Source organism: Geotrypetes seraphini, chromosome 8 (assembly GCF_902459505.1).
Source record: "Geotrypetes seraphini chromosome 8, aGeoSer1.1, whole genome shotgun sequence".
Classification (NCBI taxonomy): Eukaryota; Metazoa; Chordata; class Amphibia; order Gymnophiona; family Dermophiidae; genus Geotrypetes; species Geotrypetes seraphini.
The window spans coordinates 27893241-27921187 of record NC_047091.1 but is presented as its reverse complement, the minus strand read 5'-3'; the positions used below and the strand labels follow the sequence as shown (position 1 = coordinate 27921187).

The 27947-nt window shown below is 45.7% G+C and overlaps 1 protein-coding gene across 2 annotated transcripts in view; it reads right to left on the bottom strand.

Annotated features, from left to right (window-relative positions):
• The window catches only part of LYPLA2 (lysophospholipase 2), a 184510-nt gene that overhangs the window by 117891 nt on the left and 38672 nt on the right, over nucleotides 1-27947 (bottom strand). For both annotated transcript variants that reach the window (XM_033955044.1, XM_033955043.1), the window contains exons 2-5: nucleotides 24202-24308; nucleotides 23722-23753; nucleotides 16894-16959; nucleotides 14286-14333 (exon numbers count right to left, since the gene is read on the bottom strand). In XM_033955044.1, the coding sequence (XP_033810935.1) occupies nucleotides 14286-14333; nucleotides 16894-16959; nucleotides 23722-23753; nucleotides 24202-24279 (224 nt within the window). In that variant the 5' untranslated portion in view covers nucleotides 24280-24308. The remainder of the gene's footprint in view (nucleotides 1-14285; nucleotides 14334-16893; nucleotides 16960-23721; nucleotides 23754-24201; nucleotides 24309-27947) is intronic.

Sequence of the window (27947 nt, the reverse complement as noted above, 5' to 3'; positions counted from 1 at the left end):
AACCAAGAAGACTGGAGTCCATTAGAAGCACTGTCCATTAGGGGTGATCCAGAATCACTCCCTGAACCAGATTGGAAGACTGTAGCTACCAGAACAGGCTGTGACAAACCAACCCCCGAAGAGGGACGGGAGAGTCCAGAATTTGAATCTGTGGCGATCATCGCCAAAGAAGCGCATACTGAAGAGGGTGCTTGTGAACCCAAGCCCACCTGACTTCCTGCAGGGAGGCCGCCATTGACCCCAGGAACCTGCAGAAAATCCTGCACGCGAGGGCAGCAACAATCCATGAGGCCTCGGGAAGGAAGACTGTCCTCAAGCCTGTGTCGAAGAGAACTCTGAGATACTCCAAGTGCTGAGACGGAGTCAACCGGCTTTTGGACAGCTTGATGACCCAGTCCAGCGACTGCAGAAACTCCACTACACAAGATGTGACCCGGGAGCTCTCCTGAAACAACTTCACATGAATCAACCAGTCGTGCAGATAGGTATGAACCAGAACATAAAAACATAAGAATAGTCTTACTGGATCAGATCAATGGTTCATCTAGCCCAGTATCCCGTCTTCACAGAGACCAATCCAAGTCACAAGTACCTAGCAAAAATCCAAATAGTCACAGTATTTCATGCCTCCGATCCAGGGCAAGCAGTGACTTCTCCCATGTTTGTCTCGAAAGCAGTTAGTTTATGGACTTTCCTCCAGGAACTTCTCTTTTTTTTTTTTTTTTAAACCAGCTACATTAACCACTCTTACAACATCCTCTGGGAACACATTCCAGAGCTTAACTATTCTTCGAATGAAAAAATATTTCCTTCTGTTGGTTTTAAAAATATTACTCTGTAGCTTCATTGAATATTCTCTAATCTTTGTAAATCTTGATGCAAAAAAAAAAAAAAAAATTGATCCGTTTGTACCGGTTCTACACCACTCAGGATTTTGTAGACTTCGATCATATCTCCCCCCTTAGCCGTCTCTTACCCAACCTGAAGAGCCCTAACCTATTTAAGTTTTTAAGAACATAAGAATTGGCTTACTGGGCCAGACCAATGGTCCATCAAGCCCGGCAGCCCGCTCCCACAATGGCCAATCCAGGTCCACAGCACCTGGCCAAAACCCAAGAAGCAGCAACATTCCATGCCACCAGAATGCCCTCCTTGCACAAAGCCACCCCAACCACCACCATAATCTTGGTGAAGGTCTGTGGAGTCGGGGCCAATTCAAAAGGAAGCACACAAACTGATAGTGTTTTCCCAAAATTGCAAAGTGAAGGAAGCACTGATGGGAGGCCTGAATGGCAACATGCAGGTAGGCCTCCATCAGATTGAGAGAAATCAGAAATTCCCCAGGCTGAACTGCCAGAATTACGGATTTCAGGGTTTCCATACAAAAAGACGGATCCTAGAGTGCCCTGTTGACACCTTTCAAATCCAAAATGGGATGAAAAGACCCAATTTTCTTGGGCACTACGAAGTAAATGAGTACCTGTAGCTATGAGTTTCGTGAGGAGGCACTGGGATCACACGCTGCATCTGCCAAAATGCCCACTTCTGCCAAGTTGCCTGACAAGAAGAAAGGAAATGATCTGGTAACGGACGGGAAAACTATAGAGCAGGGGTGTCCACAAACTGAAACTAAACTCAGATAAAACAAAATTCCTTCTGCTCGAAAAGGCCAAAACTCCCACCATTACAGAACTGAAAATTAAAAACACCAAATACCCAATACAGCCCGAACTCAAACTCCTAGGAGTAACGATAGACAGATGCTGCACAATGCAGTCCCAAATCAATAAAACATCCCAGAAAGCTTTTTTAATTATGAGAAATCTACGTAAAATAAGAAAATTCTTCAACCCAGCACAATTGTCCAATCCCTAGTCTTAGGTCTATAGACTATTGCAATTCCCTCTATCTACCTTGTCCTGCCAACATGATAAAACAACTTCAGACTATACAAAACACTGCCCTCAGACTGATCTACTCCCTGAGAAAATATGATCATATTACAACAGCCTTCCTAGACTCTCACTGGCTACCTATGCAAGCACGAATTCAATTCAAATTCTACTGTCTATTATTCAAAGCATTAAACGGCTCCGCCCCCCCCTATCTAAACAACCGCCTAAACCAGATCCTCACCTCAAGACAAAGAAGAACTCCGAGCCCTTTTGCCTTCCCTCAACTCAAGGGCACTCAGCGCAAAAAGATGTTTGATAACCTTCTGGCGACGCAAGCAGCAAAACTTAACCACTCCATCTCCAACCTGTTGACGGCAACGGGCAACTTCAAAACTTTTCGAAAAGAAATCAAAACCCTACTTTTCAAAAAATTTATCCAGATATCTTAACCCAACCCTTCCCCCTCCTCCTAGATAAATTCTCCCCCAAAACCTCCACTTAAATAATCTCTTCCTCCCCAAAACACCAACCAAGTATTCAGAAACCTGAAATGTAACGTAATCTTATTTGTACTCTAACTGTAATCTATTTGTTATATCACACAGTAACGTACAGTCAATTTAATATCCAATTTGCAAGTTCTTCCGGAATTAATTCAGGTACCTCTCCTCCCTTGTAACAAAAAAAAAAAAAAAAAAAACCCCAAAACTGTTGTAACTTCACTGGAAATGTCCAGTTAGCTCTTTTGTAATCCGCCTTGAACTGCAAGGTATAGGCGGAATAGAAGTCCCTAATGTAATGTAATGTAATATAATGTGTCCAACCTGCGGCCCAAAGGCCGCATGCGACTCCATGAAGTATTTTGTGCGGCCCCGGTAGAGGGCGATGCAGTGTTTTCCTCTGCTGCCCCCAGGTGTTTACAGTCTTGCCAGCTCCCTCCTTTGTCTCGCTGCAGCGTTTGCATATTTGTGCGGCCCCAGGAATATTTTTTTCGACCAATGCGACCCAGGGAAGCCAAAAGGTTGGACACCCCTCCTCTAGAGCATAGTCATCCCAAATCACTTCTAGGATCCACTGAGCCATTGTGATCACGGTCCACCCCCGGTAAAACTCCCATAAGCGAGCTTCCACTAGAACCGGGGAAAGGACCCACAGTGAGTCATTGGGCTGGGTGAGCGGAGGAGGAGCCACTGGCGGAGTCCTGACTCTCCCAGCGGGCTCCCTGAAAGGACTGCATATGCTAAAAGAAGCAACTCCTGGAAGGAAAAGGGGCCGCTCCCCAGCAGTGCAATGCCTACAAAAATCCTACAAACACCCCCAGACGGCACCACCCCACATCACTTGGCAAGGAAACCGAGGCACCTTAGAGTCACTCAAGGCTTGAACCAACTTATCCAATTCCTTCCCAAAGAGGAAGGAACCTCGAAATGGGAATTTAATGAGCTTAAACTTAGAGGCTGCATCTGCCGACCAACCCTGAAGCCAAAGGGTAACACAGAAACATAATGGCAGATAAAGGTCAAATGGCCTATTTAGTCTGCCCATCCCCAGTAACTACTACTCTGAGGGCCATGGACTTGGCCAAAGCCCTCAACAGATCATACATGGCATCCGAGAGATAAGAAGCGCCAAGCTCAATCTTAGCCACCTCCTGATCCACTAAAGACCAGTCGGCCGCCTCCCAGTCCAAGTCCCGCTCAAACCACTGGAAACAAGCCTTGGCTACCAGTCCACCACATATCACTGCCTGGACAACCAAGGCAGCCACATCAAAACTCTGGATCTTACAATCCCGAGGGTCTCTCAGGGCCGACTGCCCTTAACTGGAATAGTGTGTCGACATGCAATAGCTGAGACCACTACATCAACAACAAATGAGGTTTAACGTGGATAAATGTAAGGTGTTGCATGTTGGTAACAAAAATCTTCTACACAAATACAGGATGTCCAGTGCAGTACTCGGAGAGACCCCCCAGGAAAGAGACTTGGGAGTACTGGTCGACAAGTCGATGAAGCTGTCTGCGCAATGTGTGGCAGCAGCGAAAAGGGCGAACAGAATGCTAAGAATGATTAAGAAGGGGATCATGAACAGATCGGAGAAGGCTAACATGCCGCTATACTTCCATTTCAGGTTATTGAGGCCAGCTGCGTGCCAGATTTTAAGGCCAGATGGGACAGACATGTGGGATCTATCCGCAAAGATAGATAGGGAGGGTCATTGGAGTGGGCAGACTTGATGGGCCGTGGCCCTTATCTGCCGTTTATTTCTATGTTTCTATGTTTCTATACCAGGCCATGGTACGCCCTCACTTGGAATACTGCATTCAGCACTGGTCGCCATACTTGGCCGCTTCTCCCTTGAAAAGAGGAAACAGAGGGGACATGATCAAAACGTTCAAGATACTGAAGGGAATAGACTTAGTAGATAAAGATAGGTTGTTCACCCTCTCCAAGGCAGGGAGAACGAGAGGGCACTCTCTAAAGTTAAAAGGGGATAGATTCCATACAAACGTAAGGAAGTTCTTCTTCACTCAGAGAGTGGTGGAAAACCTGAACGCTCTTCCAGAGGCTATTATAGGGGAAAATACCCTCCAGGGATTCAAGACAAAGTTAGACAAGTTCCTGCTAAACCAGAACGTAAGCAGGTAAGGCTAGACTCAGTTAGGGCACTGGTCTTTGACCTAAGGAGCCGCTGTGGGATCGGACTGCTGGGCACGATGGACCACTGGTCTGACCCAGCAGTGGCAATTCTTATGTTCATATGTTAAAGGTATTACAATCCCCATCAGGAATGGGATAAAGTCTGTCCATGGACCACGCCAAGCGAAGAGGTATATCCGGCATCTTCCACTGTGCATGCACCACATCCCGAATATCCTGATGCATAGGGAAGGAACAGGATGCTAAATAGATCTCTGAAGTAGAGGGTTCACAACTCGAGGGGGGTCCTTAGCTTCCTCCTCAAAGTGCAAAATCGAAGACACCTGGCAAATAAGCTCCTGCAGCTATTCCCAGTGAAACACGTGCACAACTGATGCATCCTCACCAGTCAGCGTCTCCAAAAACCCTTCGTCCACATAATCTGACCCCCCTAGAGGATCTTGGGGGTCCACTCCAAAATCCAAGTCCTCATCCGGCGAAACTGTATCAGCCAGAAAAAAGTCCTCGTTTCAAGACACCCATGGCTGCTTGGACAATGGCTGAGGAGACTGGACGGGGGTGGTCGTGGAAGCCGGTGCCCCTCCAGGAGACCCCCGGAGACAAAACAGGACTCCCAGCCGCCTGTAAATAAGCCTTATTCATGGCCAAAACAAAATTAGCTCCAAAACAATATCAACTTTTTAACCAAACTGATTCCGGAACCGATTTAAACCATCATATCTTTACCAAAGTTTTCCGAATAAGATTTCAAGATTTTATTTTGACTTGATGAATCGTTTATTTACATTACTAAGTGATTTACAAATTTAAAAGGTATAAGCATATACCAGTTTAATCTTTAAATATAATGGTTTAGAGTAGACAAACAGACTTACAGATACATAAGGTAAAAAGAGCAGAACTACAATTATTTATATTAGAGTATAGGAGAAGACATAAATGGACAGAATAATAGGGAGGTAAAGTAAAAAATAGAGAAGGAATAAAATAAACTTTGAACATAACTAAAGATTAAAGGCATCTTTAAAAAGATAACACTTCAGATTGCCTTTGAAGTGACTTAAATCATTTTCTTCTCTTATATATTGAGGTAAGGTATTCCATATTTGTGGGGCCATTGCTGAAAACATGTCATGATGTCGAGTACCAATTACTTTTAATGAGGGAACTGTTATAAGTTTTTGATTGGTGGACCTAGGAGAGCGTGATGTATTATAAGGAATGAGTAGTTTGTTAATAAATTGAGGTTCATTAGGAGAGTTTTAAAAACTAGAAGTGAGATTTTGAAAGTAATTCAGTGATTAACTGGACGCCAGTGGGATTTGATCAGAAATAATAATAATAATAACTTTATTTTTCTATACCGCCATAGTCAAACTGACTTCTAGGCGGTTCACATAGAAAGAAGGCTAGACAATCAGCGAATTACACAATGCAAGAAGAAGGAAGTTACATGATGATTAGGGAAGCATAGGGAAGGAATACATGAGAGAAAGAAGTTACATAATACATTGGGGTTATAAGGGGAAAGAATACCTGAGAGGTCATCTGATTAGGCAAGGAATTTGTCAAATAGAGCAGTTTTAATTGATTTTCGGAATGTTTTGTAGGTCTGTCTGGCTTTGTCAAATAGAGCAGTTTTAATTGATTTTCGGAATGTTTTGTAGGTCTGTCTGGCTTTATTTATGTGGTTTCCCAGCCAGAATTGCTGTCTGTTTGCTTGGAACATGAAGGTTCTGTCTAGGAAGGATTTGTATTTGCAGCCTGTGATCTTTGGGTATGCAAAGATGTTTTTGTTTCTGGTTGTACATGTGGGGTTGTGCAGAGTGAAGTGTGTTTGCAGGTAGGAAGGTGCTAGGCCCCAGACTTGTTTGTAACAGATACATGCAAATTTGAACAGTATTCGCGCCTCCATTGGTAGCCAGTGTAATTTTTTGTAATAGGGGCTGATGTGATCTTTTTTCCTCAGTCCGAAGATCAAGCGAACTGCAGTGTTTTGCACTAAACTTAATTTTTGTACTGTTTTTTTGGGGATACCCAGGGAGGCGATGTTGCAGTAATCTAGGGTAGATAGGATCAGCGATTGCACCAGTAGTCTAAAGGATGTTGTGTCAAAAGTATTTTTTGATAGTTCTTAGCTTCCACATCGTGTAAAAGCATTTCTTCACCAGTAGGTTTGTTTGGTCAGCCATGGTTAGGTGAGTATCTAGAGTGATATCCAGTATTTTTATAGTTTTGGAGATTGGGAGTAACATGATCGTATTTTTTTCCATTATAGATCAATTTAATGGCAGTATTTTGGACTATCTGGAGACGCCTCTTTTCTTTTAGAGTAACGTTTAATAGTAAAGAGTTACAGTAGTCAAGTTTAGTGATGACCGGAGAATTAATTAGTATGTTCAATGATTTTGGCTCAAGAAACTTAGAAATTGAGCGAATCATTCGTAGCCTATAAAAGCAAGATTTAACAGTGTTGCTTACATGTTCATGGTAGGAAAGCCTTTCGTCAATAGTGACGACCAGTATTTTCAAAGATTTTACTAACTTTAGATGGGTATTATCTAGGATGAATGGGGTAATCAGATTTATGTCTTTTTTTCCATGGGAAAAGTAAAGTTTTAGTTTTCTGAATGTTTAAGGCTAACATATTAGAATTGAGCCATTGCTTAATTTCCACCAATTTTCTATTCATCTCCATTATTTCTTCTTTGTTTTCTGGATTTAGAGGATGTAGAAGTTGAACATCATCGGCATATGTAAAAGTAGTGAAGCCTATAGATTGACATAAGCTTAGTAAAGGTGATAGGAAAATATTGAATAATAATGGGGATAGAAGGAACCTTGAGGAATACCATAGTTAAGAGTATAGGGTTTCAAAACTGTATCCTTGAAAGTAACTATAGATGAGCGATTGGAAAGAAAGGAATTAAACCAATCAAGTATTTGGCCGCAGACTCCTATGGATTTCAATCTTTCAAGAAGCAACACATGATCAATGGTATCAAATGGTGCTGATAAATCAAGAGAGAAAAGAATAACAGAGTTGTGATGGTCTAAATGATAAAGTATGTTTGTGGTCAGACCAATTAGCGAGTACTCTGTAGAATGTTTTTTCTTGGATCCTGTTTGTTTTGGGTGCATAATATTGGTTGTCTCGACAAAGTCTGATAGTTGGTCAAATACTAATCTTTCTGTTAGTTTTGCTGGAAATGGAATATTAGCTATAGGTCGATAATTTGAGGCGTCTTCTGGACTAGCTTTGTAATCTTTTATTATTGGAAAGATTGAGGCCTTTTTCCATGCTGAAGGTAACAGACCAAGTTTTAAACTATTAAGAATAAGAGTGTGGATAAAAGTGCCAAAACATGAGAAAATTTTTTTTTTAATTAGTGGAGGAATAATCTCTGCTCGAGAGCCTTTTAAATTGACTCTTTGGAAAAGACGCTTCACATCATCCAAAGTGGGAAGATTAAATGTAGAACATTTAGCAAATGGTAGATGGTAGTCGTTTGGGGTGCAAGTAGATTCTTTAATTGTAGCAGGAACAAATGTTTTCCGAATATCACTAATTTTTTTGCAGAAGTTGTCAGCAAGATCTTGGGCTGTTAGTCTCAGCCCTACCATTCCACCACTATTTCTATGAGGGTGGTCGATCATTGGAATGAACTCCCACGGCAGGTGATTGAGGCCAACAGTGTGGCAGATTTCAAAAATAAATGGGATATTCATGTGGGATCTCTAATGAGGTAAGGGCAGGGGGTTGGTGAGCAAACTCCACGGGCAAACATAGGAGACCCCCCCCCTTTTTCAATCTCTTCATCTTCTCCTTCTTCTTACAAACAGGGCAGCTATACATCAACCCCTCAACTCGCCCTGCGGAACAGATTCCAGATTCTTCAGGAAGGAACTGCCGATGAGGAACAGGAGCAGGTCCAACACACAGCTCCATCTCCAGGGACAACTGACCGGCTCCCCCCAAAGAAGCGCAGAGTAATAGTCATCGGGGATTCCATGCTGTGGGGCACTGAGGGACCAATTTGCAGACCGGATATGCAATCTAGGGAGGTCTGCTGTCTGCCTGGAGCCAGGATACGAGATGTCACCGCCAGTCTGGATAGACTACTCACGCCCCGAGACCACTTTCCTATGCTTCTTGTCCACATAGGAACCAACGACACTGCCAGGAACACACCGGAGACCATCACCAGAGACTTTGGAGCACTGGGTGAGAAGCTGAAGCAGACAGGAGCGCAGGTGGTTTTCTCATCCATCCTCCCAGTTAGAGGCAAGGGAAGAGCCAGAGATGAACGTATCCTGAGGACGAACGAGTGGCTACAGAGATGGTGCCGGGATATGAACTTCGGATTTCTAAACCATGGGGAAGCGCTACAAGGACTTCAGGGACCAGACGGACTCCATCTGTCCAGTAGGGGTAAGAACGTCTTCGGACACCGACTAGCCCGCCTGCTTCACATGGCTTTAAACTAGGTAAGTCGGGGGAGGGTACCCATTCACATATTAGTGCAGAAAGGAATTATCCTGATGAGGTGAGTCGAAACTCCGCTTCCATGTCCAAGGTAAGTACCCACATTGCAAACAGTTCTTTGGGAGTCACACCGACTCAGGTAGGATACGCCTCACAGGGACTTAGCAAACACAAGATATGGAGGGCCATGTATGTCAATGCACACAGTTTAGGTAACAAAATTCTAGAATTGGAGGCTGAAATAAGAAATGCCGACCTAGATGTGGTGGCAATATCTGAAACTTGGTTCACGGACTCATATGGGTGGGATATGGCTATACCGGGCTACAATCTACTTCGTCAGGACAGAGAGGGCAGGTTAGGAGGGGGGGTAGCTCTATACATTAAAGAGGACATCAAAACCACCAGGATCACAGATGTCAAGTACACCGGGGAGTCCCTCTGGGTAAACCTGGCAAGAGGCAGAGAAAAATGCCTGTATCTAGGTGTGGTATACAGACCCCCAAGACAACTGGAAGACATGGACGCAGAATTAATTGAAGACATAGAGAATATCACTCTACGAGGAGAAGCTGTACTGCTAGGGGACTTTAATATGACTGATGCAGACTGGAACTCATTTTCAGCGACAACCAGCGGTAGCAGGAGGCTCTTAACCTCCATAAAGGGAGCACGTCTCAAACAAATGGTAACGGAGCCCACTAGGGCCCAGGCGATCCTCGACCTGGTACTCACCAACGGGGAAAGCGTCTCAGAGGTCTCAGTAGGAGATACGCTAGCCTCCAGCGACCACAACATAGTATGGTTCAACCTTAGGAAAGGCTTCCCTAGATCAAACACGAAAACAAAGGTACTCAATTTCCGGGGCACAGACTTCGCACGCATGGGAGATTTCGTCCATCAGACGCTGCAGGACCAAGCGGAGACCGATGATGTAGAAGCTAAGTGGTTAACACTGAAATCAACCATACATGAAGCAACTAGCCGCTTCATAAAATCAGTAAATAAATGACAAAGAAACAATAAACCCCAATGGTTCACCGCGGAGATCTCGCACCTCATTAAGGAGAAGAAAAAAGCGTTTCTCTCCTACAAGCGCACGGAGAAAAGAGAGGCAAAAGTAGAATATAGGACCAGGTCTACAGCGGTCAAAATGGCAGTTAGGGAGGCAAAACTTCGAGTGGAAGAAATTCTGGCAATAAACATTAAAAGGGGGGACAAATCCTTCTTCAGGTATATTAGTGACAGAAAAAGGAACACAGGCGGGATAGTATGCCTTAGAAGATCGGACGGAAGTTACGTGGAAGCAGATTCCGATAAAGCCGAACTACTGAATGAATACTTCTGCTCAGTCTTCACCTGTGAAGCACCGGGACACGGTCCGCAGTTGAAGGCAACACAAAGCACAGAAGACCCGTTTCAGAATTTTGAATTCACACCAGGTGAAGTTTACAGTGAACTGGCAAGACTCAAGGTGAACAAAGCCATGGGACCAGACAATTTGCACCCAAGAGTGCTCAGAGAATTGAGCGATGTCCTGGCGAAACCGTTGGCTGAGCTATTCAATCTCTCCCTAAGTAAGGGGAAAGTTCCCCTGGACTGGAAATTAGCATAAAAAGGGTTGCAGGGCAGAGGCTGCGAATTATAGACCGGTGAGTCTCACATCAATAGTGTGCAAACTCATGGAAACACTAATTAAAAGCAAATTGGACACGATCTTGAATGAAGGGAATCTTCGGGATCCCAGTCAGCATGGATTCACCAAGGGTAGGTCCTGCCAATCCAATCTCATCAGCTTCTTTGACTGGGTAACAAGAAAGTTGGACTTGGGAGAGTCTTTGGACGTCGTGTACCTGGACTTCAGTAAAGCTTTTGACAGTGTCTCACACCGCAGGCTGCTAAGCAAGATGGAATCGATGGGGTTAGGAGAGACACTAACTGCATGGGTCAATGAATGGCTGAGTGGCAGACTTCAGAGGGTGGTGGTTAATGGTACCCTCTCTAAAACATCGGAGGTGACCAGTGGAGTGCCGCAGGGCTCGGTCCTGGGTCCACTCCTTTTCAACATATTCATAGGGGATCTGACTCAAGGGCTTCAAGGTAAAATAACACTATTCGCCGATGACGCCAAACTATGTAATATAGTAAGTGAATGCAGTTTACAGAATTATATGGCGCAGGACCTGCTTACATTGGAAAGTTGGTCCTCAACCTGGCAGCTAGGCTTCAATGCTAAGAAATGTAAGGTCATGCACCTCTGAAGCGGAAATCCATGCAGGACGTACTTCTTGAACGGAGAAACTTTAACTAGGACTTCAGCAGAACGAGATTTAGGAGTAATCATCAGTGCAGACATGAAAACTGCCAATCAAGTGGAGAAGGCTTCATCTAAGGCAAGGCAGATATTGGGTTGTATCAATAGAAGTTTTGTCAGCCGAAAGCCTGAAGTCATAAAGCCGTTGTACAGGGCCATGGTAAGACCTCATCTGGAGTACTGTGTGCAATTCTGGAGGCCACATTACAGTAAAGATGTGCGCAGAATTGAATCGGTTCAACGGATGGCCACCAGGATGATCTCGGGGCTCAAGGGTCTCTCGTACGAAGAGAGACTGAACAAATTGCAGCTCTACACTCTTGAGGAACGTAGGGAGAGGGGAGACATGATCGAAACATTTAAGTACCTCACGGGACGTGTTGAAATGGAAGATGATATTTTCTTTTTCAAGGGACCCTCAGCCACAAGAGGGCACCCGCTCAAACTCAGGGGCGGAAAATTTCATGGCGACACCAGAAAGTATTTCTTTACAGAGAGAGTGGTTGATCATTGGAACAAGCTTCCAGTGCAGGTGATTGAGGCAGACAGCGTGCTAGACTTTAAGAATAAATGGGATACCCATGTGGGATCCCTACGAGGGTCAAGATAAGAAAATTGGGTCATTAGGGCATAGACAGGGGGTGGGTAAGCAGAGTGGGCAGACTTGATGGGCTGTAGCCCTTTTCTGCCGTCATCTTCTATGTTTCTAAACTCAGGGAGAAGGGTCACTAGAGTGGGCAGACTTGATGGGCTTTGGCCCTTTTCTGCCGTCATTTTTCTATGTTTCTATTTATAACTTTACAGCGTGAGAATTACATGGACCATCATCACTGGGCTACAGATAATTTTATTAAAGAGTTTAAACTTTTTTTTCTTTTTGATTAATATATCTTATAGTATTCTATCCACTTTAAAGCTATAAGCTACTTATCTTAATAGCTGATGTGACCTGGGAGAGAATGACCCAACTGTGTTTCCTTTATTTTAGGGAGACCCTTGATAAAGCACAATGGTGCAAAACAAAATTAGGGCAGAAAACCCTTGGCTGCATCACAGAATTCCCTGCTGGTGCAGAACAGACAGATAGGATCTGTTCCTGTCTCTCTAAAACTGGAAGGTCACCTGAAGCCATGGGCAAAATGGCAGCACTTCCTGCCAAAACCTAAGAAACGCCAATCAAAATACTGTTTCCCAAATGTAGAGGCAGCAACAAGGCCAAACTAGACCCGCCGCGAAAACAGATCCACAAGCAACAGCCGCTGCTGCAACAAGGGAATCCCCAGCACCCTCGGCAGTCAAAGTCGCACTTCCCTGACTGCCAGTGGCTGAGGCGGCCCCGGCGTGAGCAGCAGGGAAAGCCCAGGATTCACCACGCTCCCTGCAGACGAGCGGTGCATGCACAAAGGAGAACCCTGCATGCCGACACCTGAAACTGATGCCTGTTCCCCCTTGAAGCGGCCAGAACACATTGCGCACACGCAGCCACATCCTCCACTTGGCATGAACATAAAACACACTTCTGCTTTTTAAAAAAGTACTCATATCGTACGTGTGGGAGACCTACACACAAAAATGCTGGGTAAACATGGCTGCCTCAGGCTCTTTTATTTTCTCTTGTCTGTGGTATGCTTTTGTCTGTTTCTTTTTTTTTTTTTTTCAATATCACAGCCCACAGCTGCAAAGATTAATAGAGAAGACCCCCACAGGCTCTCTAAACTGTGCCAAAGGGTCTGTGCCAAAGGGTGGCCAGGGGTACAGTTGAGGCTCCTCTAAGAATTAAAAATTGGGGGAGGTGGGGGAAATGGTGGGAAGGACTCGACCCTTTCGAGTGTGGCACCCCCCAAAGTCGGTAGGGGATTTTTTTTTCATTATACTGCCTTCGTTATTTACACTTTGGATAACTTTAATAAAGACTTATATTTCAAGTTTTTAAAAAATTTGCCCCGGGCCTGACTGCCAAATTGAAGAACATGGGACAAGATGGAAGGCGACATAGAGGGGGGAGGATGTGGCCCGAAATGTTTCTGCCCTCCTGCCACATTCTTATTGATCCAGCTACAGGAGAGGTCAGCTTGAGTGAAAAACATCAAAGGACAACCTTTACTTCAACCTCCTGTGGCAAAAATGGTGAGCGGATTCAAAAATGTGTGGGATAGACACAAGGGATGGAAACACAACATGGCTCTTGGGCAAGAGTAGTGGAACTAAGGCCAATACTAAACGGATTTCTAGTCTGTCTTGCAAATAGCAAAAGACAGCCAAAGTTTCAGCGATTACAGTGTTGTAGTTCATGCTATTGTCATATACTGTGAGCAGGGGTACTGTACAGCTCAGGGGGAAGAGAAGACATCTTGATTGGTAAGTTGAATGCTGTTAGCAATACTTGGAGTCTTCTCATATGACCACATTTCATCCCCATTATGTTTGGCATGGTGGAGACTTGACAACCAGCATTTAAACATGGGTGGCTGGCAGCAGGCACAGCTCTTCCCACCTTGTTGGGCAGACCGGATGGACCATTTGGGTATTTTTCTGCCATCATTTTCTATGTTACTTTGTATTCTGCAGGGGATTTTATTTTTACAATATAATCGTTTTTATTGATTTTACTATTGTAAACTGCTTTGGACAATCAGGTGGAACAGGAAAGCAATTTATAAGAATGTTTCAAACATATTTTGTGGCCTCTCTTGTGGCTGTGAAATTTCAGGAGACTGAGTGTCCCTGATACTCTTAAGAGGGAGCAAGCTGCAATACTGTAACACAGCTCAGTGCAGGCAGGGACAATACCTCTTGTTCGCACTCAGTGCACTACATTTGGCTATAGAAATGATAAGTAGTAGTAGTAGGGTAGACGTCTGCCTTGCTGCAAAGAGAAAATATAAAAACTTCACTAATTCCATCAATCAGAGCAGTGCAATATACTAACCACGAAGGCATAATCATCTTCATATTGAGGGTTACTGGAATCCTTGGCCTGTAAAAGGAATAAAAGTAAGGAAATTAAGACTATTTTATTGCCTTTCTTTGAACCTTTCCTAGTTCTGCCATATCTGTTTGAGAAGGAATGGCAAGAACTGCATATAGTATTAAACGTGCAATCAACACTATGGCATATACAGCGACATACTATTTTCAGTTTTGTTCTCAATTTCCTTTTCTTTTTTGGAAACCAAGGCATATACTGGACAGACAGGGGAAGGCAAACAAATACCTGAAGCAGCCAAGGAAAGCTGGTAAAGTAATTAGGATACCAAAGATGCAAATGGGAGAAAAATAGTCAATATATTAAAGTGGATGTTTTTGACGGTACATTAGCAACAGAAGAAAGTATAAAGTAGCAGTGTGACACTCAAACATAATTCATATTGCTGAAATGGGCTCCCTGTACTGCCAAGAGCTATAAAAGTATTAATGTTCTTAAGAAGTGTTTGAAGTCTTCTGTTTCAGCAAGCATTCAGTGACCTCATCTTAAGATGACATAATAGGTATTGAAGTGAGCCTATTTTATTGGAACTAGTGTTAGAATGAAGTAGTTTAATATTTTGTCTCTTATTTTGGACAGAGGATGATGTGGATAAAGTGGAATTGCTTAACAAACAGATGATCTCAGAAAACCAACACAGATAGGAACAGAAACTATACTTTCGTCCTACCGAAATTAAAACTAAAAACAAATCCCTGGGTACTGAAGGAACGCAGGGCCGTTCCGATGGCTCCACTACAACTTTTTCAATGCTTCTTTAGAATCAGGGGTGGTCACAGATTACTGAAGACAAGTGGATGTGGTCTCTCTCCACAAAAGGAGGAGGTTAATAACTTACTGCAGAGGTCAGGCTAAGCGGGCTATAGTTAATGGAAACAGTTAAAACAGGGGATAGTGGGAGTGTGTGGCACAGGGTTAGAGCTACAGCCTCAGCACCCTGAGGCTGTGGGTTCAAATCCCTTGCTGCTCCTTGTGACCCTGGGCAAGTCACTTAATCCCCTCATTGCCCCAGGTACACTAGAAAGAGTTTGAGCCCACTGGGACAAATAGGGAAATATGATAAAGTACCTGAATGTAAACCACTTTGGATAGAAGTAGTATGTAAGTAATAAAATAAATTAAAAATAAATAAATAGTAAGGTTTGTGGAATCAGCATAGTTTTACTACAGGTGGGGGGCTTCAGACAAATCTCATTTATTTGTCTAGGTGACTGGGTCACAGTCATATATATCCCTAACTAAGATATATCAAAACAGGATCATATTGGTATTTTGTGTAGATGTAACAACATTCTTGGAATCATCTCATCTGTTCTCTTCCTCTACCTCCCTCTAGTTAAACTAGACTGCCTCAGACCCTGTCACCTGCCGGGCTGTAGAAATTGCACTAGAGATTTTACACTCTTTGAGTTTATCAGGCTTGTTCTATTCCATCTTGTGGATTTTCAGCTATTTACTTTAGATGCTTCAAATTACCACCATCTAAAGGAGGTATCTGGGATGAATAAAGACCAAGGCAAAAAATTCACTGTTATTCTGCCATTACCTTGTCCTCCCTAAGAACTACTATTATATTTTTTTATAAATGTGTTTGAAATCACAAAGTACATAGATGATAATAACCCCTCCCCCCAACAACTAGTAAGCAAAAGAAAAAGGTAAAATAATTTTACAGTCATGGATCCCGATATTTTGCCTTTCTATGGGTACAACCAAAGCAGTCTACATCTAGTCTAGGCAGGTCCTTTCTCTGTCCCTAGTAGGCTCACAATCTAAATTCTGTACATGAGATAGTGGAGGGTTAAATGACTTGCCCAAGGTCACAAGGAGTTGTAGTGGAAATTGAACTTGGTTCCCCAGATTCTCAGCCCACTGCAGTAACCATCAGGCTACACCTCCAGTCAAGCAATACATGTGGCTTCATGTGGTCTAATAGTAAAAATCAACTGTGAAGTCTCCATCACTACAGATACTGCAAAATCCTAGACAGAGCTGAGAAAGTGACGGCCTCATCTTTCAATAAAAAAAGGGATAGAAAGACTGTGTATGAAAACCAGTGCACCAACTCAAGAGTTATGCTGGAATCTCCTAAACAACTAAAGCATGCTTCAAAATTTCAGAAACTCTGGCACTGAATTTGTAGGTAAGCATGTGTGTATTCACTTATTTAATTTAAATACCTTATATGCAATCTGCAACAGTGATAAATATCCATTTTTTAATTGAAAAACTATTGGAATATTTTCCAAATTCTTACTGTATAATGTGCCAGCTCATCATTGTCTCCATTCTGGGTAATCATGCCTAACTGAAAATAAAACTTAAGGAAACTAAGATAATTGCAAGCTTTGTTGAGAAAAGGAAATCTAGCACCCTCTTGGGAGGACAATATCTTATCTTTTAAAAGCTTTTTTGAGAAAAATATTCAGAATATTGCAACTCAGGGGGGGTTTTCCAGTCCAAAATGCAAAAAGAACAAACCAAGATCATTTCATGGTGCCTGAGAAACTACCAAGTACCTTCCAGGCCTGTATGCCAGGGAACCACTTACGCATGAGGACAGATATATTTCACATGAGGCAGTCGAATTGTAGATAAAGTATCAGCCCATCCATGCCTGAGAATGAAACAATAACAATATTAAAGGCTATTTCTAGACTGGACTCCAGCCGTATTCACATTACAATCAATACCAGTCTATCGATTTTCATGGGTTTAAACCATTTTTCATAAACTATTCACGATCCTCAGATGGTTAGAATGTCCCATTGGTTCATGTGAAAACTATCACTGAACCCAATCGTCATAGGATCAGTAGTTTATGTATATATAGCACAGTTACTTACCGTAACAGGTGTTATCCAGGGACAGCAGGCAGATATTCTTAACGTATGGGTGACGTCACCGACGGAGCCCCGGTACGGACATTTCTCAAGTAGAAAGTTCTAGTTGGCCGCACCGCGCATGCGCGAGTGCCTTCCCGCCCGACGGAGGAGTGCGTGGTCTCCAGTTAAGATAAGCCAGCTAAGAAGCCAACCCGGGGAGGAGGGTGGGACGTAAGAATATCTGCCTGCTGTCCCTGGATAACACCTGTTACGGTAAGTAACTGTGCTTTATCCCAGGACAAGCAGGCAGCATATTCTTAACGTATGGGTGACCTCCAAGCTAACAGAGAGGGAGGGGGGATGGTTGGCCATTAGGAAAATAAATTTTGTAACACAGATTGGCCGAAGTGCCCATCCCGTCTGGAGAAGGTATCCAGACAGTAGTGAGTAGTGAATGTGTGAACTGAAGACCAAGTGGCCGCCTTGCAGATTTCCTCTATAGGCGTGGAACGGAGGAAAGCCACAGAAGCAGCCATAGTTCTGACCCTGTGGGCCGTGACAGCACCTTCCAGTGAGAGGCCGGCCCGAGCATAACAGAACGCAATACAGGCAGCAAGCCAATTGGACAGCGTTCGTTTAGAGACAGGACGACCCAGACGGTTAGGATCGAAGGTCAGAAAAAGCTGAGGAGAGGAGCGGTAAGCCCTAGTACGGTCAAGGTAGTATGCAAGGGCACGCTTACAATCCAGCGTGTGCAACGCCTGTTCCCCAGGATGAGAATGGGGTTTTGGGAAGAAGACAGGCAGCACAATGGACTGGTTGAGGTGAAAAGCTGAAACCACCTTGGGGAGGAATTTAGGATGGGTACGCAGAACCACCTTGTCATGGTGAAAAACAGTGAATGGTGGATCGGCGACCAGTGCATGCAGCTCACTGACCCTCCTGGCAGAGGTGATGGCAATGAGGAAAAGCACCTTCCAAGTGAGAAATTTGAGCGAAGTAGTAGCAAGAGGCTCAAAAGGAGGTTTCATGAGGGCTGATAAAACCACATTTAGGTCCCAGACGACAGGAGGAGGCTGTAGAGGTGGTTTGATATTGAAGAGGCCTCTCATGAACCGGGAAACCAGAGGATGAGCCGTGAGAGGTTTTCCGAGGATAGGCTCATGAAAGGCAGTGATGGCACTGAGGTGGACTCTGATTGAGGTAGATTTGAGGCCAGCATTGGACAGAGAGAGCAAATAGTCCAGTACGGTTTCCACCGCCAAAGAGGTGGGATTGTGATGATGCAGGAGACACCAAGAGGAGAACCGGGTCCACTTCTGATGGTAACATTGGAGCGTGGCGGGTTTCCTGGAGGCATCCAAAATGCGACGGACAGGCTGGGACAGATTCTCTGGAGAGGTCAGCCCGAGAGAAACCAAGCCGTCAGGTGGAGTGAAGACAGATTGGGATGCAGTAGAGACTGATGCCGCTGCGTAAGTAGAGTAGGAAACACAGGAAGAGGAATGGGCTCCCTGGAGCTGAGCTGAAGCAGGAGGGAGAACCAGTGCTGTCGGGGCCACCGGGGAGCGATGAGAATCATGGTGGCTCTGTCCTTGCGGAGTTTGAACAAGGTCCGCAACATCAGAGGCAGTGGAGGAAAGGCATAGAGGAACCGATCCGTCCAGTCGAGCAGGAATGCATCCGGGGCCAGACGATGCGGAGAGAAGAGTCTGGAACAGAACTGGGGCAGCTGATGGTTGTGAGGAGCTGCAAAGAGGTCCACCTGCGGGGTGCCCCAGCGAGCAAATATGGAGTGGAGTGTGGGAGGGTCCAGAGTCCACTCGTGAGGTTGAAGGATGCGGCTGAGATGGTTGGCCAGGGAGTTCTGTTCGCCCTGGATATAGACAGCCTTGAGGTAAAGATTGTGGGCCGTGGCCCAGGTCCAGATACGGAGGGCCTCCTGACAAAGGAGGCGAGATCCGGTGCCGCCTTGCTTGTTTATGTAGTACATGGAGACTTGGTTGTCCGTGCACAGGAGAAGAACCTGAGGGTAGAGAAGGTGCTGGAAGGCCTTGAGAGCATAAAACATGGCTCTGAGCTCCAGGAAATTGATGTGATGTTGACGCTCCTGAGGGGTCCAGAGTCCCTGGGTGCGTAGATCCCCTATGTGAGCTCCCCATGCATAGGGGGAGGCATCTGTGGTTATGATCATGGAATGAGGGGGTAAATGAAACAGGAGACCCCTGGAAAGATTTGAGGAGTTCAACCACCATTGAAGAGATTGCTGAAGAGACGATGTCACAGAGATGGGATGAGAAAGAAGATCCGTGGTCTGTGACCATTGGTTGGCAAGGGTCCATTGAGGTATCCTGAGGTGGAGTCGCGCCAGAGGAATCACATGGACTGTCGAGGCCATGTGGCCCAGAAGGACCATCATCTGTCGAGCAGGAATGGATGGATGAAGGAGCACCTGCCGACAGAGGTGGAGCAGGGTCTGGTGCCGGTCGGAAGGAAGGAACGCCCTCATCAGATTGGTATTGAGAACTGCTCCGATGAACTGAAGGCGCTGCGTGGGAAGCAGATGTGACTTGGGGTAATTGATCTCGAACCCCAAGAGATGGAGGAAAGAGATGGTTTGATGAGTGGCTTGCAGCACAAGTGGAGATGTAGTTGCTTTCACCAACCAATCGTCCAAGTAGGGGAACACCTGTAGGTTGTGGGACCTGAGAAAGGCCGCTACCACAATCAGGCACTTGGTGAATACCCTGGGTGATGATGCGAGACCAAAGGGCAGTACCTTGTACTGATAGTGGTGATTCTTTATCTGGAATCGGAGGTAGCGACGTGAAGCCTGATGGATTGGAATGTGAGTGTAGGCCTCCTTGAGGTCCAGGGAACATAGCCAGTCGTGTTGAGACAGAAGAGGATAAAGCGTGGCAAGGGAGAGCATTCTGAACTTTTCCTTGACCAAACACTTGTTGAGGTTCCTGAGGTCGAGGATGGGACGAAGGTCTCCTGTTTTCTTGGGTACCAGGAAGTAGCGGGAGTAAAATCCCTGACCTCTTTGGTCTGGTGGAACTTCTTCGATGGCATTGAGGAGGAGAAGGGATTGGACCTCCCTGAGGAGGAGTGGAGTTTGGGAGGAGTGAGAAGCAGAATCTACGGGAGGATGGTCTAATGGAAGAGTCTGGAACCTTAGTGAGTATCCGTGACGGATGATGTTGAGAACCCACAGGTCTGATGTGATGGCCTCCCAGCGTTGGAGAAAGATGGTGAGGCGGCCTCCGATAGGTTGAGGAAGAGGCATCGAAGGTTGGAGACTGGCTATGCCCTGGAGGAAGGAGTCAAAAGGGCTGAGGAGGTTTAGTCTGAGGGAGAGGCTTGGTCGCCTGGTGAGATTGAGAGCGAGCCTGAGCGTGCTGTTGTTGGCGAGGACGGTGAGATTGCTGCTGAGGAGGATTAAGCGGTCTGGCAGAGAATCGACGTTGATAAGAGGACTGAGGCCTGTATGGTCGTGCAGGTGGAGTCTTCTTTTTAGGCTTAATGAGGGTGTCCCATCTGGTCTCATGAGCCGAAAGCTTTTGTGTTGTGGAATCTAGAGACTCTCCAAAAAGTTCATCACCAAGGCAGGGCGCGTTGGCGAGGCGGTCTTGGTGGTTCACATCAAGATCAGACACTCTCAGCCAGGCTAGGCGTCGCATGGCCACAGCCAGTGCGGAGGCTCGGGAAGTGAGCTCGAAGGAATCATAAATCGAGCGCACCATGAATTTTCTGAGCTGAAGGAGGTTGGAAATCTGTTGTTGGAAGAGCGGGACCTTACGCTCAGGGACATATTTTTGCATAGCAGAAAGTTGTTGGACCAGGTGTTTCATATAAAAAGAAAAGTGAAAGGTGTAGTTGTTGGCCCTGTTAGCCAGCATGGCATTCTGGTACAGGCGCTTTCCAAATTTGTCCATTGTCTTCCCCTCTCTGCCAGGAGGGGTGGAGGCATAAACACTGGAGCCCTGGGATTTTTTGAGAGTGGACTCTACGAGGAGGCTCTCATGGGGCAATTGAGGTTTATCAAAGCCCGGAATAGGGATGACCCGGTATAAACTGTCCAGTTTTCTGGGGGCACCCGGAACAGTAAGGGGGTTTTCCAAATTTTTATAAAACGTTTCCCGTAGGATATCATGTACGGGCAGTTTGAGAAATTCCTTGGGAGGTTGGTCGAAGTCCAAGGCATCTAAAAAAGCCTGGGACTTTTTAGAGTCGGACTCTAGTGGGATTGAGAGAGCCGATGACATCTCCCGAAGGAATTTCGTGAAGGAGGATTGTTCAGGCTTAGAGGTGGTATCAGCCATGGAGGGTTCCTCATCTGTAGAAGAGGCATCCTCCTCGGTACCGAGTGGGGATTGTTCCCATAAATCTGGGTCCCTGATGGCAGGCTCAGTATGGCGGGTTTTAGAAAGGGACTTGCCAGAGCGTATGGATACGGTACCGGGAGATGAAGACCGGCGGTCGATCCCTGTCCCGGGAGGAATGGTGTCGATCACGGTCCCGGGGAGACCGGAGTCGATCCCGGGACCGGGAGGGGTCCTCCGCAGTGCAAGTCTGAAGTTCAGGCTGGGCAGATAAGACTGGCATGGAGGTGTTCATCGGTACCGAGGGGGTGGACACCGGTGGGATGGTGCGAGGCTCGGGCCGGTCTGGTACCGGAAGGAGCGGTGCCAATAGGGTCGGAAGGAGTTGTTGGAGTTGCTGCTGTAGCTGCTCCTGTAGTTTGTCCTGGAGGATGGCCGAGATGCGGTCCTCCAATGGGGGCACCGGTACCGTTTTAGTTTTCTTGGGTACCATAGGTGCTGCTCGACGCTCCGGCGATGAGGAGGCCGATGACGAGGCACTCACCGAGATCGGAGCAGAGCGTTTACGGGATCGGCGGGACGCCGGAAGGACCGGAGTCGCCGCTGTAACTGGAGGGCGCTCTAGGGAAGTGGGAGGCTTCTTAGCCGGCTTACCTGGCGCTATCGACCCCGAAGAAGGATCAGGCGGTGTCGATGTGGTCGGTGCCGATTTAGGCGGTGCCGTCGACGTCGGGGCCTGATCCATGGCAGAACCGGTGCCGAAGAGGATATTCTGCTGGATTTGCCGGTTCTTAAGAGTGCGTTTCTTGAGAGTAGCACAGCGGGTGCAGGTGTCAGCCCGATGCTCTGGACCCAAACACTGAAGGCACCAATTGTGTGGGTCAGTTAGAGAGATCGGGCGTGCACACCGCTGGCACTTCTTGAAGCCCGGTTGGGGGGGGCATGAAGGGAAACACGGCCTCCGCGAAATCAAACCCGGAGGCTTGTATGATTACAACAGGCCCCGCCGGGGCCGGTTGGAAAAACAAAGGAAAAAACACGAGGTTGTTTTTTTTTTTTTTGTAGAGAAAATTAAAGTCGAAAGAAAAGTAGAAAAAAAGGATCAAAAAGGGATCAAAAAAGCGTGAGCGGGAAGGCAAAAAGAGAGTTTTCAACGGCCGTTGAAAGCACATGCGTCTTCTTCGCTCCGCGGAAACGAAGAAACTGGAGACCACGCACTCCTCCGTCGGGCGGGAAGGCACTCGCGCATGCGCGGTGCGGCCAACTAGAACTTTCTACTTGAGAAATGTCCGTACCGGGGCTCCGTCGGTGACGTCACCCATACGTTAAGAATATGCTGCCTGCTTGTCCTGGGATAATTATACTTATAGATTTATTTTAATTCTTTTTTAGTAATTTTTACTTAGCTTTACATTAATAGCCACTCAAGGGGAGCGCCTCTACCGACATGCCCATGTTTCAAATGATTCCTTTCGTCAGGGATGAAGCTCCCATGGTTATTTAACGTGCTGTTTCAAAAGTCGCTCCTCTCCATACAATTTCATGATATTCTATGGAGAGGAGCGGCTTTTGAAACAGCATGTTAAATAACTACGGGAGCCTCAACCCTGACAAAAGGAATCATTTGAAACATGGGCATGTCGGTAGAGGCGCTCCCCTTGAGTGGCTATTAATGTAAAGCTAAGTAAAAATTACTAAAAAAGAATTAAAATAAATCTATAAGTATAAATATATACATAAACTACTGATCCTATGACGATTGGGTTCAGTGATAATTTTCACATGAATCAATGGGACATTCTAACCCTCTGAGGATCGTGAATAGTTTATGAAAAATGGTTTAACCCATGAAAATCGATAGACTGGTATTGAGTGTAATGTGAAAATGAAACAAGGCACGTCAGATGGTTCACTCAGTACTCTCTACACAACACAGCCCTCCCCTCTCTCACTCTGAACCCACCAAAGCCCTCTCCCTTTCACTTTGCACCAGCCATGCCCCTCTCCTAGTTACAGACCCCCGTCTCTCACTCAGCACAAACACTGCTTCCCCAAGAAACACACATCTCTCAGCACTCACTCTTCTGTCCAGTCTCCATTCTCCACACTCACTGTTAGCCAACTATGTTCCTGCAGCATCCAGCAACCAGAGATAAACCTTGACTGAACAACACATATTAATGGAAACAATCTCACCAAAAGGGAAAAACATTTTTTCAAGATACTCACCCAGTATCCCCAAGTCCATGTAAAAAAATGACCTAAAAAAGAAAGAATTATCCACAGAACACAACAGTTAAGAACTGCAAGTTTTACAGTCTGTCCCACCATTTCAATATACTGTACATTCTGTGCTCTTTTGAAAAAAGAACCCTTTAGGTCACAGTTTTAATACATATGCCTTTGTTCTATCACACTCCTACAGTTATCTTTTCAAATTAAAATTGCTATTTTAAAAAGTTGATTTCATCCCTTAGCTTGGGTGACAAGGGCCCTGAATGATCACAGCTAAAGTAGCTACAACTCCAGTACAAAAAGCTACTTCTTTACCAGGGCAGCAGTGCATCTGATGCAGAGCCAGATTCATTCCAAGTTTAAATTCCATTAATGCCTAGTTCGCGGAATACATTACAGGCCTGCAGGTGATGAAACCACTAAGATGCCCTCCCAGCTGAAAGGGTGAAAAATGCATACAGATTTTTTCCTCACCGCTGCTGTTTCCCGTTCTTCTCCAGAAACAATCACAGCATCCGCTAGAAGGGGCACAGACATGTTGTTACCACACATACACTGAAGAGAAATCTGAATCCTGGAACCTGCAGAGAAGAACTGAAATATTAGAATCTAAACTTCCTTAAGAACTACTTGAGGAAAGTGATATGACCAATGGATCAGTAACATGGCCAGAAGGAAAATGTGTCATTTTGAAGGTGAAACTATGATGTACAACGTTGATAATCCAGAGAAATTGAAAAAAATGGAGAATTAAATAAAAAGGACTAGAAAAAAGATTAAGAGTGTGGCTGCTATAATTTAATCCTAAAATGTACAGTCATCCATTAGGATCAAAGAAGACCATAGAAAAATTCATGCAGTATTTTACCCCATCACTAAAGGGCTCTTCCATGCACCCATATATTTTTCTGAAAAGGAATACAGTAGAGTCTCAGTTAACCAGGACTCTCACACAATTGGCAAAAAAATGTGTCTCCCAAAGCACCAGCGGGCAGCATCCCGAGCCGTAAATCCTCCCTCCCTTTCGCCCCAAAGCACCAGTGGTACTGAGCTTGCAAACTTCTCCTCCCTCCCTCAAGCTCCAAAGTGGCAAAAGTAGGCAGCGGTGCAGAGCTGTGAATTCCCTCACTCTCTCCCTCTTTCCTTACCCAAATGCAGCCGATCAGCAGGAGGCAGCCTCAAAATGGGCTGCTTGCGGCCAGCCTTAACAGGGCCTTTCCTGAAACGTGGCTGGCCGTGAGCAGCCCATTTTGAGGCTGCCTCCTGCTGACCAGCTGCACTTGGGTAAGGAAAGGAGAGAAGGAAGGAGGGAGGGAGTTTGCAGATCTGCACTGCTGCCTGCTTTTGCCACTTTGGGGCTTGGGAAGGGAGGAGAGCTTTATGGCTCAGGACCGCTGCCGCAATGGTGCCTTGGGGTGGGAAGGAAGGGAAAATTGAAAGTGTGTTAGAGACAGTTTCTAGCACACTCTTAATTAAACAGAAAACACTTATCCAGTATCCACTAATCCCTGTAGGTGCCAGATAACTGAGATATTACTGTACTTCCAATATTACATTTTATTTATTGGGATTTATTAACAACCTTTTTCATGAAGAGATTCAGCCAAATAAGTTTATAAATACTCTGAGGAATAACCTGGAACTCTTAAGTATTGAATCTATTCTGTTCCCTCTAAGCGGGCGGGTGTTGTGAGCAAACTTTTTTCACCGTGAGCCAAAAATATCGGGCGCCAGCAAGTTATGAGCCAGCTCGCCCGATTCTCCTCTCGCCGCCCTGCCATCTGCCGTACGCCTCTTCCGATCGTGCGCTGTGACGAGAAACGTGTGCGCTGCGATGTAATATTTTGTGCGCCAGCGCACGCCAGCGCAGCTTAGCGGGAACACTGGTTCAAATGGTTTTATTTATTTCCCCAAATTTATTTTTGTTATACGCATTGAAAATATTTGATATTGCGTTTAAATCAAAATCTCAATAAACTTGAAACGAGTGCCCGTGAGATTGTGGGAGGGTTAAATACTCAAAACTTAGAAGTTTTTGCTACGCCAGCTTTCTGGTATCTTTACATACAGTGGCGTACCTAGCATATGTAACATCCGGGGCCCATCATTTTTTGGCACCCCCCCCCCATCTGTAAGAAAAACATGATTTTTAGTAACAAACCACACGTCACACATGAGTACCTAGGAAAAGGCAGCATCTTACATATTGCAGTGAGCAGTACATCAATACACCCATTGTAAAACTAAACAAGCCAGACCAGCACAGATCAATCCTACACCGTCAATCCTAACAGAAAACCATGTCTTTCGAACACACAGAACACAGAAAACACCTTCGCCTAGTAAGGAATATGTAATCACAAACTAACCCCTCCCTCTTTTACAAAACTGTAGTGTGGATTTTAGCTACGGAGGTAACAGCTCTGATGCTCATAAAATTCTGAGCATCAGAGCTGCTACCACCAAGGCTGGTGCTAAAAACGCTTCACAGTTTTGTAAAAGGGGGGATAAAATAAAAATACATAGACAAAGGTTAATTGAACCAGCAAGAAGCTGGACTCTGCATACAATGCTTCACAGAAACAGTGACACATGTCTCCTAAAGCAATAAATAAATAGAAATTTTTTTCTACCTTTGTCTTCTGTGGTTTCTCCTTTCCTCATCTTCTTGTAACTCTCTTCCTTCCATTCACTGTCTGCCGTCTCTCTTCCCCTATATGGCATCTTCTCTCCTTCTATGCCCCTTCCAGAAACTGTATGCCTCCCCCTTCCATCTCTCCTTTCACCCCATTGGTCTGGCATCTCTCTCCTCGCCTTCCCTCTCCCACACCTCTCCTCATAGTCTGGTATCTCCCCTTCCCTGATTCTCTGGCATCTCTCTCCTTTCCTTTTCTTCCATCTTTCGTTCCCCCTCCATGCTCTCACATCTCCCCCTTCCTTTTCCCTTAGACTGGCATACCTTCCTCCTATGCTCCAAGCCCTGGCATCTCCTTTAATTCCCTCCCTCATCTTCCTTCTCCCTCCAGCTGGGTACCGCAACACTCTTCCCTGCAGCTCTGCACTTCCCCACAATTGCCATGCTTCGGTTCCTCTTCTTCCTTCCTTCCTCCCCCCCCCCCGCGGGACCCTGCGGCACCATCAACTCTTACTCCCTCTAATGTCGGCCCTGCAGCTCCAGACTTCCTCGCACCTTCTCCCCTCCCCCTTTGGATCGCTATTATTTTAAATGTTATAGCCGCGGAGCTGTATCCATCAGTGGAGATGTCTAACCTCGGCCTGCCCCGGAACTCTTACTGCAGCAGCCGCCCGTCTAGGCAGGAACAGGAAGTCACTGTTGCAGTAAGAGTTCCGGGGCAGGCCGAGGTTAGACATCTCCACTGATGGATACAGCTCCGCGGCTATAACATTTAAAATAATAGCGATCCAAAGGGGGAGGGGAGAAGGTGCGAGGAAGTCTGGAGCTGCAGGGCCGACATTAGAGGGAGTAAGAGCTGATGGTGCCGCAGGGTCCCGCGGGGGGGGGGGGGGGGAGGAAGGAAGGAAGAAGAGGAACCGAAGCATGGCAATTGTGGGGAAGTGCAATCCCCCCAATGCGTCCCCTTACCTTACCTCCCCTTACCTTTGCGACGCGTGTGTGCGCTGTGAAGAGAAACTTTGCGCTGCGATGTAATATTTTGTGCGCGCGCGCAGGCCAGCGCACCTTAGCGGGAACACTGTAAAAAAGTATCCTCTTCTCTAGGGAGTGTAGTTTGTGTGCGTGTGAAAAGTGTGCAAAGAGAAAAGTTCAGCACTTGCGTTAGCGTGGTCGGGCAAACGGCAGCATCGGAGAAAAGCATGCAGAGAGAGAAGTTCAGCACTTGCTTCGGTGTGGTTCAGCCAAACTGTAGGAGGTAGGAAAGCTTGTTTGCCTAATTAATCTTACTGTTGTTGCTGGGGGGGAGGGGTATAGAGAGAAAGTTTCAGCAAACACCATCATCGGAGAAGTATTGCCTCTCCTTCAGGAACAGGTCTGTCTCCCTCCATATTCACAGTATGGCTACAAAGTGTAAGGCTCCTAGTGCTACCGAAAGTGCTCCCGAGAGAAAAAAACATGAAGATCTTACCAGAAAAGGTTGAATTATTGGATATAGTTTGTAGAAGCCTCCACTGATGCTCAGAATTATGGCATTAATGAATCTACCATTAGGTACATAAAAAAGAAGGCAAAGCCAATCCGTAAA